At 43.8% G+C, this 18062-nt stretch overlaps 1 protein-coding gene across 6 annotated transcripts in view; it reads left to right on the forward strand.

Moving 5' to 3' along the window:
• LARGE1 (LARGE xylosyl- and glucuronyltransferase 1) overlaps positions 1 to 18062 on the forward strand; it is a 629905-nt gene that overhangs the window by 514505 nt on the left and 97338 nt on the right. For all 6 annotated transcript variants that reach the window (XM_038007533.2, XM_007975582.3, XM_073006774.1 and 3 more), the window contains exons 8-9: positions 11282 to 11394; positions 13817 to 13942. In XM_038007533.2, the coding sequence (XP_037863461.1) occupies positions 11282 to 11394; positions 13817 to 13942 (239 nt within the window). The remainder of the gene's footprint in view (positions 1 to 11281; positions 11395 to 13816; positions 13943 to 18062) is intronic.

Raw genomic sequence — 18062 nt, forward strand, 5'->3', positions numbered from 1 at the left:
TGAACCTCATTCAAAGGAGTCATCCAGGAACTTTGGGTCCTACTTTCTCCTCCTGAGCCAAGGAAGCATGTGGTCTGAATTGACCAACCCAATTCTAGCTACATTCTTGTAGCGGGGCTAAAGAATGAAAATGGGCCAGGGAGGGAATAGTGGCAGAACCTTTTCTTAAACAGTAAGTTTTCATAATGCAAGCTTAAGGCATTCCTCTTTGCTGAAAAAGTTTTAAAGAGTTCTTGCCTGCAAGAAGTAGTCCTGCACATGCTGTGAAGTTACTTGGGTAGTTTCAGATGCGGAAAGAAGGGAGTCTCCCTAACACGCAGGAGAGAAAGCTGACATAAGTTAGCGCTGACGCAGTGTCCCGAGTTGAATATATCTTGGCTCCATCCGGTTACCCACTATCACTAATCTTGATCAGGCCCTACCCTAGGCCTACAGCTTCCTTTTCACACAGGACTGTCTTCAGGGAAGCCCTAGTTTTCCTGGCTTTTTTTTTTTTTTTTTTTTTTTTGAGACAGAGTCTTACTCTGTCGCCCAGACTGGAGTGCAGTGGTGCGATCTCAGCTTACTGCCACCTCCGCCTCCCGGGTTCACACCATTCTCCTGCCTCAGCCTCCCAAGTAGCTGGGACTACAGGCGCCTGCCACCACGCCCAGCTAATTGTTTTGTATTTTTAGTAGTGACGGAGTTTCACCATGTGTTAGCCGGGTTGGTCTCAATCTCCTGACCTCGTGGTCCACCCGCCTTGGCCTCCCAAAGTGCTGGGATTACAGGCCTGAGCCACCGCGCCCAGCCCTTTTCTGGCCTTTTATAATGATTGGGATCCTCCCAGGTTTTTACAGAGGCAGTCTGGTTATAACCTGTGGTCTTCTCAAAGCCCTTCAAACATTTACTTACTGCTCCTCCAGGAGTTACTCTTTTGTTTTGGTTTTAGACCCCTGATTCATCAAAGCCTCACCATATTTAGTTATGATCATGTACGTAGACACACACACCACACACACACACACACACACACACACACATCTCAGGAGGCAACATGGTATGGTTGAGACCACAAATCAAAGAGTGAAATTAATTTTGCCACACATTAGCTATATGGAAGCTTTAGTTTCTTCATCTGTAAAATGGAGATAATTCCATCTACTTTGCAAGTTTGTCATAAGAATCAGAGGTCATCTGGCTGGGTGCGGTGGCTGACGCCTGTAATCCCAGGACTTTGGGAGGCCAAGGCAGGTGGATCATGAGGTCAGGAGTTCGAGACCAGCCTGGCCAATATGCTGAAACCCCATCTCTACTAAAAATACAAAAAATTAGCCGGGCGTGGTGGCATGTGCCTGTAATCCCAGCTACTCAGGAGGCTGAGGCAGGAGAAATCGCTTGAACCCGGGAGGCAGAAGTTGCGGTGAGCCAAGATTGTGCCATTGCACTCCAGCCTGGGTGACAGAGTAAGATTCTGTCTCAAAAAAATAAATAAATAAAAAATCAGAGGTCATCTAAGTTAAGTTCCTTCTCTCTAGTATACAGCAGTTGCTTGATAAATGGTAGGTATTATCATCATCGTCACCATTTTTAGCTTGTTCTCTTTTTTTTTTTTTTTTGCAATTGCACTGGCAAAAAATAATGTCTAGCTCACAAAAAAGCATTATTCTCGCTTTCCTCTCTGCGCAGATACCACCTTTTCTTTCCCTGCCATCTTGATTACTGAGCTATTGCTAAAAAGAAAACATTGCCCTCTGATCCACACATGAAAAGCCCTACCACTTGACCAGATGTTCACGAGAGGATCCTTTGATTTTTAATTTATTTATTCATTTATTTACTTAGCGTTGGTCTCTATGCTCCCAGCACAACAGCTGTAGGTAAAGCGCTGCGGGTCACATGCATCCCAGCCAGCTCCCTTGACAGTGCTTGTCAAATTTAAGGCACATTGCCTCTGCGCAGAGCACTCAGGGGCAAGGGGCTTGCTCCAAGCTCCCAGACCCCGACGACAAGGATGGGAATGGGAGGATCAGGCGGCAACAAATGCCAGGCAAAAGTCAAAGTCAAGCTTTTGGGCACCACCTTCCTCCTGACAGCAGAAAAGCAGGGTCAAAAGTCTGATCTGGGGCATGCATTCCAAAGCCGAATCCGTTTTGTTTCAGCTTAAAAGGGTCCAGTTTCAAACGGAGCCATTTTCATAACTTGAAGCAGTATTCACTTAAAAATCCTGTTTCTATTTTGCACGCATGCACATAATTTATATGAAATCCAGTAGGAATTATGCAAGTTCAGTGAGGGATAATTAGGCACCTTAATGAGGAAATGTATAGTTTCTGTAACTGTCATTTATTAAGCTTTTATATACCACTTCATATTTTGAAAGCCCTTTACAACCATTAATTAGGATATTTCCACAGCCCCATAGGAGCAAGGTCAATAAATAGAGTTCTGTTTCTCTTGGAAATGTTGTTACTCAAGTCTTTTATGACCTGGGTGCAAACTCTTAACCTTTGAAGAAACTGGCAGATAGTCTTATAAGCTCATATCAATATGATGATTATATTTAACATCCTAAACAGACTCCTTAGCTGCTTAATACAATTTATGCACATAATTTTCCATACAGTGGATTTTCTTTCCTTTATTATTTGTTTCCTTCCTGTGGATGTATCTCTTAGCTGCCACTTCGAATAACCTCAAGAGATCTCCTAAGCATGCAGGCTGTGACACTGTAAGTCAACTATTTTCAGAACACTGAGAAGGCTATGGGCCTGGAATTATTTCCAAATATTGCAAATATTTCAAGTTGTCCAGTACATTCCACACTGATGGAAATTTTAAAGATTATTAGAATAATCAGTGGATTATAGAGAGAAATGATTTACTAGGTGTGGACATTAATTATCCATTAATAATTCCCACTACAGCACTGATGGATACTCTTCTGCTGTACCAGATAATTTAAAGATGCTATTTTTCTTGTTTTTGTTGGGGTTTTTTTTTTTTTTTTTTTTTTTTTTTTTGAGACAGAGTCTTGCTCTATCGCCCAGGCTGGAGTGCAGTGGTGGGATCTCAGCTCACTGCAAGCTCTGCCTCCCAGGTTCACGCTATTCTCCTACCTCAGCCTCCCGAGTAGCTGGGACTACAGGTACCTGCCACCACACCCGACTAATTTTTTATATTTTTTTTAGTAGAGATGGGGTTTCACTGTGTTAGCCAGGATGGTCTCGATCTCCTGACCTCGTGATCCGCCCGCCTCGGCCTCCCAAAATGCTGGGGTTACAGGCGTGAGCCACTGCGCCCGGCCCGTTGTTTTTAAGACGGAGTCTCGCTCTTGTTGCCCAGGCTGGAGTACAATGGGGTGATCTCGGCTCACCACAACCTCCGCCTCCCAGGTTCAAGCAATTCTCCTGCCTCAGCCTCCTAAGTAACTGGGATTACAGGCACCCACCACCACGTCTGGCTAATTTTTGTATTTTTAGTAGAGATGGGGTTTCACCATGTTGGCCAGGCTGGTCTCGAACTCCTGACCTCAGGTGATCCACCCTTCTCCGCCTCCCAAAGTGCTGGGATTATAGGCGTGAGCCACCGCGCCTGGCCCCCATTTTGTTTTTTGTTCCTCATAATCACCTTGGAGTTAATGTGGGATTGTCACTATATTACAAATAAAGATCTGAGATTTGGAAACACAGTGACTTTTTTCAAGAATCATATTGATACTAAGTGATATCAGCACTCAGAGCCAGGAGTGTGTTTTCCAGGTCCACTGCAGTTTTTTCTTTATATGCAACTCCTTCCCCTTCTGAGATAGCTACAAAAAATAATAATAATAATAAGCCTGTGTTCCCAGAATTCATTCTGCTATGTCACTCTGAGGATGTGAGGATATCAGTTACAGGAATAACCTGTGGTAGACTGGGCACAGTGGCTCACGCCTGTAATCCCAGCACTTGGGGAGGCCAAGGCAGGTGGATCATGAGGTCAGGAGTTCGAGAGCAGCTTGGCCAACATAGTGAAACCCTGTCTCTACTAAAAATATAAAAAATTAGCTGGGTGTGGTGGTGGGCACCTGTAATCCCAGCGACTCGGGAAGCTGAGGCAGGAGAATCGCTAGAACCTGGGAGGCAGAAGTTGCAGTGAACCGAGTTCACACCACTGTCCTCCAGCCCGAGAGACAGTGCAAGACTCTGTCCCAAAAAAAAAAAAAAGAAAGAAAGAACCTGCGGTTAATTATAGATTTATGAGCAAACACAAATGTTTTCACCCATGCTAGACAACTTTATGCAGCCTTTCTAAACTTTTGTTTTTGGGGAGAAGAGGGGGGACGTGGGTCATTACCTTTTGAGGTCTGCAGTTCAAATGTAGTGGACAGTATTTGCTACCTGCTAGATATTCAGCAACCCATTCCTTTGAAATCAGTGTCCTAGAGAGAGAAGCCTGTCTGATTTGACCTTTGTTCTTCCTGTGTCTCACTTATATAACCTTTTTTATCCTTAAGTTTCAGTGTAGACATCATTTCAAGATGCCCTTCCCTAATGCTTCCCTTGGGACACAGTCAGTTTCCCTGGACCCCAGCTCCCATAGTTCTTCCCCACCTCCCATTTTTCACAGTGCGTTGTGTTTTTGTGATTACCTATCTCCCTTCCCTATCAGGCCTTGCTCCCTGAGAACAAGGACTGTATTTTAAAAACTTCCAAGTCCCCAGTTAACTAATGAATAGAACCAAAGCAGGTGCTCAAATAAAAAAATTTCTGAAAGGAATCATAGACGAAATACCTTCTGAATGCAGGACCTGTGATTAAAAGTAGACAGAGTCAGCTGGGCATGGTGGCTTACACCTGTGTTCCCAGCACTTTGGGAGGCCGAGGTGGGCGGATCACTTGAGTTCAGGAGTTCGAGACCAGCCTGGCTAACATGGTGAAACCCCATCTCTATTAAAAATACAAAAAACATTGGCCAGGCATGGCGGCGGGCACCTGTGGTCCCAGTTACTCAGGAGGCTGAGTCACAAGAATGGCTTAAACCTGGAAGGCAGAGGTTGCAGTGAGCTGAGATCGTGCCACTCACTGCACTCCAGCCTGGGCAACAGAGTAAGACTCTGTCTCAAAAAAAAAAAAAAAAAAAAACACACACACACACAACAAAGGCAGACAGTGTCCCCTCTGGTTTGGCATGCCAAAGGCAGCTTGCCTGTGGCCCAGCTGTTGTGTCTGGGAGCCCTGATTCCCACATGAGCCTATGTCAGCCAAACACACATGTGACATTCATGTTTAAGAGGAAGAAGCATGGTCTTTAAAAATGTCGAGGTACAAAGAAGAGCCATCCATGGGTTCTGCTGGCACAGGAAGCACAGGGTCTTTATCAGTTCTAATGTTGTAAGGTAAACAGGGCAGTAGGAAGCATTTGCCAGCACTGTGACACTGGAAACATCACCTCTGTCCTCAGCACCTCGCTTCCCACATCGAGGCAAACTCAGTAGGAATGTGTAACCAGCCCCCTTTCTAAGAATGTTGTGAGATTAGAGGCGGCTTGGGAAGCTGAGAGTGAAATTCATAAGCTTTGTGACATGTTTGCTCATGAACGTTTGTGTTTGTTTTGGATTCTGATTCTTGCTTGAATCGGGGTACAGAGAGTGGCATATTTAGTAAACTTTCTGGAATTCCAAGGAGAAAAGCAGCCTGAGAATCAGCTCATCAAGTTCACAGAGGCAGAGGTTGTGGTGGTTTTATGGCAGAGTGCCATTGTGCCAGTTTTCCTGGAAGAAGTGGTTTGATGAAAGAAAATTAAATTATGCCGAGAACCAGATCGTCTGGCCCCAACCAAGGGGTTATAGCTTGTTCTGAAGACCACCCTGAAATACTGGAGGCCTTTGATCTTGTGAAATGACAGGATAAATGACAGCAACATTTTAGCCTGGATTTTTCCTTTTTTTTTTTTTTTTTTTTTGAGACTGAGTCTCGCTCTGTCACCCAGGCTGGAGTGCAGTAGTGCAATCTCGGCTCACTGCAACCTCCGCCTCCCAGGTTCAAGTGATTCTCCTGCCTCAGCCTCCCAAGTAACTGGGACTACAGGCACGCACCACCACATCCGGCTCATTTTTGTATTTTTAGTAGAGACGGGGTTTTACCATGTTGGCCAGGCTGGTCTCAAACTCCTGACCTCGGGTGATCTGCCAGCCTCAGCCTCCCCAAGTGCTGGGATTACAGGCGTGACCTACCACGCCCAGCTAGTTTGGCTTTTCTAAAACATTCTGTTGCAGTCACTCTCTTGCCCCACATCCTTCTCTGGCTCTTAGTTGTCCTCGGTAGGGCTTCCCAAGCAGTGTGTCACACATGAGTGACAAGTGCCAACAAAATGATCTCCTCAGCCTTGGGGACACTTTGGTAGGGCCTGGGGCCTCTGAAACCCTTGGATCAGCCTTTCCAGCCATAAGCCCCTTAACTCCCAGTAGGTTTTACGAATAGTATTTTCTCTGTAGGAAATGTCATAAGCATGGTTGGAATGCACCTGTGTTGCATAGATGCGACCCTCTTCCTGATTTATTGCCTGCTCGTGTGTTCAGGCTTCTGTCCTGGCATTTGCCTGAGCCTGCTATTGAAACCGTCTGGCCATGATACACTCTAGTTCTTGTGTAGCCCACTCTTATCATGCATCTCCTACCTCCATGCTTTGGCCATGGTGTTTCCTCAGACAGCTTCCCCAACTGCCTGACCAAGTCCTAGCCCAGGCCACTCAGGCCTCCCTCCTTTGAGCTCTCTTCATAAGTACTGCGTGTTCTCAGTGTTTGCAGTCATCACGTTGAATCCTAATGATGTACGTGTCTTATGTGTGTTTCTACAAAAGGGCCTGGCAAAGAATGAATGTTATACCTCCACTAAATATATGCTGAGCTAATATGTTGAATAAAGCCCATGAGATTGGCCAGGCACAGTGGCTCACAACTGTAATCCCAGCATTTTGGGAGGCCAAGGTGGGTGGATCACCTGAGTTCAGGAGTTTGAGAACAGCCTGGCCAACATGGCGAAACCCCGTCTCTACTAAAAATACAAAAAAAAATTAGCCAGGCATGGCGGCTGGTGCCTGTAATCCCAGCTACTTGGCAGGCTGAGGCAGGAGAATCACTTGATCCCGAGAGGCGGAGGTTACAGTGAGCCAAGGTCGCGCCACTGCACTCTAGCCTGGGCAACAGAGCAAGACTCTGTCTAAAAAAATATAAATAAAAAAGCCCATGAGATTGGTGAAAGTCGGGAAGCAAAATAAGTACAAGGCTATTTCTACAAATTCACACATAGTAGCTACTCAATAAATAACTGTTGAATGAATGAATGAATAAAAGAAATGTGAAAGGCATTTTAAATTTAGAATCTGTGGACTCAGTAATGACTGACTGTAAGAGAAAAGGAAGACTGAGTAGTTGAAGATGTCTCCAGACAAGGAGCGCCTTCAACACAGCAATCCCGGTCCACCTTTGGAAGCTGTACCTAGCTAAGCTCTCGAGACATCAGTCAAGATTAGGATATTTATTGCAGCATTATTTATAATGGCAAAAACATAGTAAACAACCAAAATGTGCTTCAGGAGAGGAATGGATAAATTGTGGCATATGTATAAAATGGATGATATGGTTACAGTGACTAAACTACATAGGAAATACTAACATGGTTAAATCTTAAAGACCTAACAGTGGGTGAAACGGCAAGTTAGAAGAGGAAATACGCAATCCAAAACACACTAAAAATACCATGTGTTGTTATTATATGCATAGAGGATAAAAATGTAAAAACAAGCCTAGAAATAAAACACAGATCCCTCAGAATACTGTCTGCCTTTGAGGAAGAGAGGAGATAGAATGAGATGAACTTTAGATTTATCTGTAATGCTTTAATTTTTTAATAGTAAAGGTGGCAATGTATTCTAGGATCCATTATATCTAGGTGGTGGGTATTCATTACATTAGTTTCTGTGCTTTCCTGTTATTTTGAAGTAGTTCATAATCTTAAAAATGAAAGTCACACAAAAGAAAAGACTGGCTAACAGGGAGAATGATCCTGCATTTCTGCATTCAGCAATCTGTTTTTTAGACAGGACACTTTTCAAGCAACCTGGCAAATCACATCTGCCACTTAGGACTTGCCAAGTTTCACACCATTTAAAAACATCAGTTCTCAGCTTGGTCTCCAGAGACTCATAGATTTATCCTGGACCTCTCTAGAGGCTTCAAAATGTGCATTAATGTATTTCATGCTTGTTTCTAGCTTCCCACCATCCCCCCTCATTTTTTTAGTTCATTGGAGCATCTATCCAACCTAATTATAATTCATTTTTGTAATAAGATTAATGATATTCTCTTTCTTTTTTTTTTTTCTTGAGACAGAGTCTCACTCTGTTACCCACACTGGAGGAGAGTGGTGCAATCTCAGCTCACTGCATCCTCCATCTCCTGGGTTCAAGCTATTCTTATTCCTCGGCCTCACGAGTAGCTGGGACTACAGGCGTGTGCCACCACACCCGGCTAGTTTTTTTTGTATTTTTAGTAGAGATGGGGTTTCGCCATGTTGGCAGGGCTGGTCTTGGACTCCTGACTTCAAGTGATCCACGTACCTTGGCCTCTCAAAGTGCTGGGATTACAGGTGTGAGCCACCATGCCCGCCCGCCCTTTTTTTTTTTTTTTCTTTTTTTTTTTCTTTTTTTGAGATGGAGTCTTGCTGTGTTACCCAGGCTGGAGTACAGTGGCGCAATCTTGGTTCACTGCACCCTCTGCCTCCTGGGTTCAAGCAATTCTCCTGCCTCAGCCTCCTGAGTAGCTGCGATTACAAGCACACACCACAATCCCTAGCAAATTTTGTTGTATTTTTAGTAGAGACAGGGTTTCACCATGTTGGCCAGGCTGGTCTTGAACTCCTGACCTCAAGTGATCTACCCGACTTGGCCTCCCAAAGTGCTGGGATCACAGGTGTGAGCCACCATGCCAAGCTTCATTCGTATTTTTGACTGGAATATATTTTCTTAGTCACCAGTGACTTACATAAATATATTCTCTTGGTTTGTAACTTTCTAAATGTTTCTTTTCTTTCTAGCCCTCTCCCCATTGTTTATCTGAGTAAAACAATCAGATAAGACATTTATGGTGAACAATTTCCACTGTATACCTTCCTCCCCAACTCGGTGTTCAGTGACATCACATTGCTAGCTTGAAATTAGCCATGACGGGAGTGTTTACACCTTGGCAATTGGCAAATGCTACAAATCTGGCCCTTTGCTTCCCCCAGAGAGCTGATGGTTAAATATTACCAGCCTACTACAAGAGTGCTTGACAGTTTTCTGAGCTGTGCAGGGCAAGTAGCATTTTTCTCATTCAACACTTGTAGAAACTGAGAGTCAATGAAAGACAAGTCTTGACCTGAGTCCCATGGTCCCAAAGTGACATTGCTGGAGCTGTAGTCTATGTGGTTGAGTGGAAGAAGCCCTGGCTTTGGAATCAGGCAGATCCGAGTTTGAATCTGACATAGCTACTTTTGAACTGTGAATTCACAAGTATGTGATTTAGCCCCCTCAGTTTCCTCACCTATAAAATAAGGACATCGAAATCTATCTTACAGAGATCTGGAGGAGCATTAGGGGAAATGATATGTCATGTAAACCTAACAAATCACAAAGGACCTATGCAGCAGATATAATTTGCCCATCAGACTTACAAGTTCAGATCTCTGGGTATTAGCCCATTCTTCCCATAACCATATAGACACTATTTTTTGTTTGTTTGTTTCAACTCTACCTGGCCAACCACCTTTCACTAAATGGTGAATATGTCTTTTCTCCAAATATGTGCCACTGGAATAAGTAAAAAGGCTTAGAGTTGGCATGTGTATGTGATTTGGGGAAATCCGTTTCTTTCCTTGAGTCTTGGAAATGCAGGTACTAGTTTTCAACTAAGATCATATTTCAACTGCCTTGAGTCTTCCCGACTGACCATTCTGCTGAGCTAAGCATCCTGAAGAGGACTGATTTGGGGGCCCGTGCGTGCTACAGTTCCCCCCACCAAATTGACTGCAGTGGCCTGCAGGGAAATTCTCTTGGCTTTCTGTGTTCTATGCTCTGGGCTTCTTCTGCTTGCTCTAACTGACCTGATGGTAGATAGTTGCTTCTCAGCCATTCAGCTAAGCCTAAATGTATTTTTCCTTTTTAGATTTTAACTGATGTATTTATTTTTTTGCCTGAATATTACATTTAGCTGCTCTGTCGCCCAGGCTGGTGGAATTCAGTGGCACGATCTCAGCTCACTGCAACCTCCGCCTCCCAGGTTCAAGCAATTCTCCTGCCTCAGCCTCCCAAGTAGCTGGGATCATAGGCATGCACCACCACACTCAGCTAATTTTGTATTTTTAGTAGAGACGGGTTTCACCATGTTGGCCGGGCTAATCTGACCTCAGGTGATCCACCCTCCTGCCCTCCCAAAGCGCTGGGTTTACAGGCAAGAGCCACTACTGCACCCCACTGTTGTTTTAGCATTTTAAAAAATACAAAAGGGTATAAACAATGGGAATTTCCCTCCCTAAACAACCCTCCATTCACCCAGGTCCCTCCCACAGAAAATAACCAAGAAAATGTATCAAGAAAGAGGAACCACCTCTTATTATTCATTTCTTATGAGCTTACAGGCTTCTGGAGCTCACCTTAAAGACCCAGTGTGGGTGGACCATAAAGACCCCCTTGAAATCAGGAAGACTGAGACAGGCCCATGTGGCTTGTCAGTAATCATCAAACAAATTGGCAAAGCCATACCCAGAATAAAGTCACAGAGGAGCTGCTTTTTGTGTGTACAGATAAATGGTATACATCGTACAAATTCCACCTGTCAGCTCAACCTAGTAGGTGGTCATATCTCTGGGGAAAAACACAGGAGAACCTAATATCTATAAAGAATGTGCTCTGCATCCAGTGCAGAGCTAGAATCTTTTTTTCATTATTGTGGTGAAATATACATAACAAAAGTTTACCATGTTAACCATGTTTACACATATAGTTGAGTGGCATGAAGTCCATTCACACTGTTGTGCAGCCACCACCACTGCCCATCTCCAGACAATGCTAGGCTCTCCCTGCCCTCCTCACGTACTCCTTACAACAGTCCTTTGAGGCCTGTATGACCAGTAAGATTCATCTGCAGCAGTGCATAGGCCTCTTGTCTGCATAAGACAGTCATCCCCGAGAGACTGTGGCTGTGCTGTGAGTAGGTGTGCCTAGCTCTCCACCTTACTTTCTTATGTTTTAATTTTCTCTTTTATCCTGTGCTGTTGCCCAGGGGTGATCCTGTTACTTCTGGATAAGCTGCGGAAGATGAAATGGGAGCAGATGTGGAGGCTGACTGCAGAGAGGGAGCTCATGGGCATGCTCTCTACATCCTTAGCTGACCAGGTGAGTGGCCAGGTCCGAAGGTACAGCTCTTCCTGAGTGCGCTGGTGTATGCTCTGATACAGCTGCCTTATCCTTGCCAGTCTGAGACAGCAGCTCAACTCTTTAGTGCCTTCCCTTTGTTCATTCGTTTGTTCAGCAGACTCGCACTGAGTACTGTGTACACCAGGAGCCAAGTTCAGAAAAAGGATGACAGAAATAGACGAAGGACGCAACACTTGCCCTCATAGAGCTTAGAGTCTACTGATGCAGACTTATAAGGAGATGTTGATGACCTCTTCATCGCCAGGTGGAGTGCATAGGGCCTGCTCTCTGGGACCCCAGAATGCCACAGCATATTTCCCAGGCAAGATTTCACTTGCCTTGCTGGCAAATAGAATCTAACTTTTCTTTTTTTTTTTTTTTTTTTTTTTTTTTTTTTGAGATGAAGTCTTGCTCTGTCGCCCAGGCTGGAGAGCAGTGGCACGATCTCGGCTCACAACAAGCTCCGTGTCCCAGGTTCATGCCATTCTCCTGCCTCAGCCTCCTGAGTAGCTGGGACTACAGGCGCCTACCACCACGCCCGGCTATTTTTTTGTTTGTTTGTTTGTTCTGTATTTTTAGTAGAGACGGAGTTTCACCGTGTTAGCCAGGATGGTCTCGATCTCCTGACCTCGTGATCTGCCCGCCTCGGCCTCCCAAAGTGCTGGGATTACAGGCGTGAGCCACCGTGCCCAGCCCCAAGTCTAACCTTTAATCTAAGCCTTTTACTTAGATGCTGCACTAGTGTCCCTTTACTCAAGGGAAATGCACTTAAATAGAAAGGATAAACTGCCAGGAAACCACCTTGCTATGCAGACAGCCTCAGAAACTCCACCAAACTGTTAGCAAATATTCATTTTTATTTATTTTTATTATTTTATTTTACTTTTGAGATGGAGTCTCGCAGTCACCCAGGCTGGGATGCAGTGGTGCAATCTCGGCTCACAGCAACCTCCATCTCGTGGGTTCAAGCAATTCTCCTGCCTCAGCCTCCCAAGTAGCTGGGATTACAGGCGTGCGGCACCACACCAGGCTAATTTTTATACTTTTAGTAGAGACAGGGTTTCTCCACGTTGGCCAGGCTGGTTTCGAACTCCTGACCTCAGATGATCCGCCCGCCTCGGCCTCCCAAAGTGCTGGGATTACAGGCATGAGTCTCTGCACCCAGCCAACAAATACTCATTTTGTAAAAACCCATTCCTCATGTTGACGTCCTAGGAAAGTCAGAGGGCTCCAGTCTTTGACTTTGAGTCTACCAGAATCACTCATTTAAATTTTCATCTTCCTGTGGCACTGATAGCTGTCTTCAAGCACGAAGATGATTTCTCTGAGTTTTCTGCATTTCACCCTTTCCTTTTCATCCAAAGAGCCAGCTCACTCTGCATGTTTTTGTTCCAAGTGCAATTTCCTGGTTCGTCGAATGCCTGCAAAGTTTCATAATACGGAGGAAACAAGAAACCCTGCATGATTACTTTCCTATTTTTTAAAGCATTATTATTCAGTATTTCCCAAGCAGCTAGAAACTGATTTCCTTTTTCGAACATGAGATAGAGTATAATGAATGAGTTTAAGAAAAAAATAATACCCAGGTAGCTGTTTTAAACCTGAGGGGGAAATCGTCCACCAGCCTCATATTTCAAGTCAGGTCACCGTGACTTGAGCATGTCCCCCAAAGCTAGCGATTGTGTGCCCGTGTCCAGTGAGGATAGTTTATTCAGCCATCTTCTGCCACGAAGGCCCATAATTCACCTCCCGGCGCCACCTGTCAGCAGCTAGTTAATAAGTATGGCCTGGTGCAAGAGCTTGGAGAAGAGCCCAGAAAAGGTAAAACCTCCCCAGACAAGTCAGGGTTGGATTTTGAAATGGAGAATGCATATCCTGGGCACCATGGCTTGCAGAAATCCAAGGAGCATCCATCACTGAGTCCACCGCAGGCCCCAGGAAGCACTGCTGAGAGGGAGGATCTGTAATTTGTCTCAGTCCCTGAATGAGTGGGGCCACTTGTCATCATGCAGTTTCCTCTCCAGGAGGCTCAGGATGGATAACACAGGGCTCCTGCCTAGGAGGCCAGAGGGGAAGGAGACTTCATTTTTCATATGCCAGCGAGGGTAGGGAAGACACCGCATGTCTGCATGTGTGAGCTCACTGGATAGGGCTTTATGAGACCAGCAGGACTCTGGAGCTTCCAGTCAGCCTGGGGCATTCCCCAGTCTCTATCCAAACATTATTGCTTGGTTCCTAGAGATAACAGGCAAGAGAGATGCCCCACAGTGCGAGCCAGCCTGTGTTCAGAGCAGGCGGTTCAAGAGAAGCCCTATCACAGGGGATGCAGTGCCTTGAGAGCCAGAATGGGCAGCTGGACCATCCGATTGTCTTGACTGTGTCTTTGGCTTTCATCCCCCAGGATATTTTCAATGCCGTCATCAAACAAAACCCGTTCCTTGTGTACCAGCTCCCCTGCTTCTGGAATGTGCAGCTGTCGGACCACACCCGCTCCGAGCAGTGTTACAGAGACGTGTCTGATCTAAAGGTAGGGTCAACACAGGCACATCCCCGGAGGTAGGGTGAGGTGGGCTGAGGGGACCTCTCAGGGGCATGGATGGCGAGGAGATTTATGTGCAATGTGGTGGGAGAGATAAGGGCACAGGAGACCAGAACAAGTATGCTTTTCATCTTTGTGGGGTGTTGGGTTTTTTCCACCCTTATTTGGGCTTTCTGGAAAGCCTGAAGCCTCCTGGCGTAAGAACCAGCTTGTGTGGTTATTATTCTTACCATCTGCTGCTGGCTCTTTTGGTTCATGTCAGCTCCCCAAATCTATTCATTCAACTCAAGCAAAAACATTTATTGAGGGCCTGCTCTGCCAGGTGCTGTAGATGTGGATGTGAATAACTAACCTGCTTCCAACTCATGTATGACTTGGAGGAGGAGAGAAATGTGCAAAGAAGTAGGTATTTAAAAAAGGACAAGTGCTGTGACAGGTGTGGGTGTGTGAGTGGGGGAGATGCAAGCATAAATGTCTCATTCTTCCTCACAGAGGGGGGACAATGACAGAAAAAGCCTTCATCACCACTCTGTAGGTACCAAACACTGTGGATGGACCAGGCTATAGAAAGAGGAAGAAGACAGGGTGTATTAGTCATCTACTGCTATAGATAATGCTGCATAACAAACTTTCTGATAGTGGCCTAAATCAGCAACCATTTATATAGTTGATGAGTTTATAGGCTGGTTGGATGGTTCGTTTTTTTACTACTTTAACAGAGTATCCGTGGTCTGCTTCAGATGGGACAGCTGGTGACTGGGGCAACTTGGCTGTCCTCTAGTGTGTCCTCTGTCCCTTCAGCAGGCCAGTGTGGTGTCTTCTCATGGTGAGGCAGAGGTGGCAGAGGAAGCCTTAATACACAGGAGACAACTCTGAGTCATGGTTGCTAACATCCCTCATTGGCCAAAGTAACCATATAGCTGATCCCGTATGATTACTTTGAGTAAGGAGTGTGAGTTAAGGTGTGTGTCAGAATTTCCTCCCTACAGTGGAAGGAGTAAAGAATTGACCACAACTATTCACAGAACTATTCACACAGAACGAAGATTTCAACACAGGCCTGTCTGACAGCAAGGTCATTTGCCTCTCAGGTTGTATCACGGAGGATTTAGATACATGCATCCTTAAAGAGTTTGTTTCATATGAAGTTTATATCCATTGCAAGTTCTAAAAAGGAAAAAGGATTGCAAAGCTGGCTTTTCTAATAAATTAGTCTTTTCTACTTGGCTTCTGATCCATGTCCCCATGTGGATATTATATCTTATTTACGTCATAATGCATGTTAAATGTGGTTTTCTGCTTTTCATTTGTTTCATATCATAAGCGTTTTCTGGGTCAGCCACATGGTGTTAATGAACATTATATCCAACAGTTAATAGACTATTACCTAGCCACTCCCTTGACCTTAGTTGTTTTCAAATTTTCATAAATATAAATTATATCTTAATTAACAGGTTTGTCCATGAAGCTCTTCCCTCCAATATTGTTGTAGCTCGCCTTTCCAGGCGAGAGGCAGGAGGGTGTGCTAGAAATCAAGCTCTTTAAATTCTCTTTAATAACAAGATTTGATGAACTTCTGGGTTGGTGAACACTATTGTTGCTGGAGGGTGATGTGCCCAGAGAGGGCATGGAAGCTCCATACCCGCCTCACCCCACACCCCCATACTTTGCCCTATGTACCTCTTCTCTCTGACTGTTCCCAGGTTCCATTACTGATAATAAACTGGTAAATGTAAGTGTTTTCCAGAGTTTCAGGAGCCATTCTAGTAAATTATGGAACCCAAGGAGGGGATCATAGGAATCCTTGATTTACAGCAAATCTGTCAGAGGACAGAAGGCCGGGACTTGCAACTGGCATCTGAAGTGGGCCACCTCATGGGACTAAGCCACTAACCCATAGCGTCTGATGCTTTTTCAAGGAGGTAGTGTCACTGTTGTATTAAAGTATGGGGACCCAGCTAGTGTTGGAGAACTGGTCATTGTAGGAAAATAACCCCACAATATCCGGCATCAGAAGTCTTCTATGTGAGAGTATAGAAAAACAGTGGTTTTTCTCAATAGGTAACTGTATAATTTATAGTGCAAACAAGGGAATGCTATCATGGGTTACAGAGGGACAATAGGCCAACAGGCAAAACATAGAATTATTCTGTTGACATACTATACATAGGACCTTAGGCCCGCAGGAAGAAAGACCTCACATAAAGGCCTCACATAAAATCAGGATCCATAAAGAGTATTATCCTCAGTGGATAAACAGTTAATAAAACTCAGAGTGTAGAAGAAGACAGTAGAGGTTGTTGTCTGTTTCATCCTTGGTTTTAGGTAGAATAAGGGGGAAATGTTTCCTTTGAGATTTTATTTTAAGTCTATGCCTATATTATTTCGGGGGCTGAAATTACATGTGTGGGAGCAAAAATGGAAAGAAAAAAGTAAAAAATTTGCCAGGTACCTGGCAGAAACTAATAAATCTGATCTAGAAGAATATTCTTAAAAACAAGTCTTCAAAATTTTTTAGGGGAAGTTACAAGGAAAGCAAGGTTCTCAGTTAGGAATCAAAAAACACATAAGGAAGTAGGCTACCCTGAGAAAGTGCAAAAACTGAAGACTGGAGTTAAATCTGAAAGACTGCAAATATTAGACTTACCGATATAAAACATAAGTATTTTTATTTACATATAGGAATAAAAAATGAATATTGAAAGTAGGATGAAGGAATAGTAGATTCTCAAAAAAATGAATAGCCCTTTTGGATTAAATAGTATTTTTAGAAGTGAAAGATATAATTATTGAAATTAAATGGATATGTTAAGCAATAGCTTAAACACAGTTGAAGAGAGAATTAGTGAACTAGAAGAGGTATAAGAAATTACCCAAAATTCAACACAGAATGAAAGAGAGAGAGAAAAACTGAGAAAGAAGCAAAGAAATTGGGATATGTCTCATTGGACTATCAGAAGGAGATAATAGAGAAAATTGGAAGTGAGGCAGTATGCCAAGAAACAATAAGAGGTTGTATACCTATAAGAATAATCTTTTAAGCATAAGATAACAAAGAGAATTTTCTGCAAACATGCAAAGAAACTTATAAAGTATTGTCAGCCTTAATAGCGAAGAGATTCTCTCTAAAAGAAAATTATATTTATTCTGGAATAGTGCATTGCAATGAGAATATACATGCCATAGCAAACTATGTGCATACCCAGGGAAGTAAAAGAAGAGAAAGGTTTTTAAGGGAAAAATGAAGAGGCTTTTATAATTGGACATAATTATCTTTGGCCAAAGGATCAGTAACAAAGTTGACACCAGTCCAAGACTGGACAGGCAGTTGCTGGGCAGACATGCCTGCCAAAGTTTTTATTTTGTGTGTGTAAAGTTACGATGGCATTTGTGCAAGATTGTGGTTTTTACGGAGTCTTTTGTGATCATTCTCGTTACCAGACACTTATGGCTGAAAAGCCTGTCTCCGTGGCCTTCCTGGTTCTGTTTGTCAGGGTTTTGTTAACACAAATGACTCCATTTTTATTTTGGCAACATTCACATTTCACCCTTTTGATCAAGATGTTTCTCCAAAAGTGTCACTGATCAATCATCCTTTAGTTAGTTTTTCATGTCTTTCAGTGCCAGGATGGACCTCTCCCAGGTTTCTGGTCTTGTTTCATATTGGAGAGAATGAATGACAGCTAGGAGTCAATGTCAAAACCTTTTTAACCACATTTGAGCTTAAGTTTAAGCTTGAGGAAGTTTAAGCAGGGTGTTCCCTGGCTGTCTACTTGGAGTCTGTAATTAAGTTCAATTTTGTCTGTTCCATAGGCCTATGTTACCATCTCAAAGTGCTGGGTTAGCATTATACTGTTAGGATTTGTACTTCATAAAAAACTTGAACAAGTAACAGATACAAAATTAAAGAAGAAAATGCAAAGTAAAATTAATAGTGATGTGACAAGAACAATTTGCATAGGGACTTTGAGCAATAAACCTAGGCTTTAAAGACAACCAATTAAATAAACAAAATGACCATTAACCTACCAAGTGAAAAAGGTGGGTATTACTATATCATTATGACATAGAGTCTTGTTCTGACATCTTGAAAAAAGCTATCTACAGC

Source organism: Chlorocebus sabaeus, chromosome 19, assembly GCF_047675955.1.
Source record: "Chlorocebus sabaeus isolate Y175 chromosome 19, mChlSab1.0.hap1, whole genome shotgun sequence".
Classification (NCBI taxonomy): domain Eukaryota; kingdom Metazoa; phylum Chordata; class Mammalia; order Primates; family Cercopithecidae; genus Chlorocebus; species Chlorocebus sabaeus.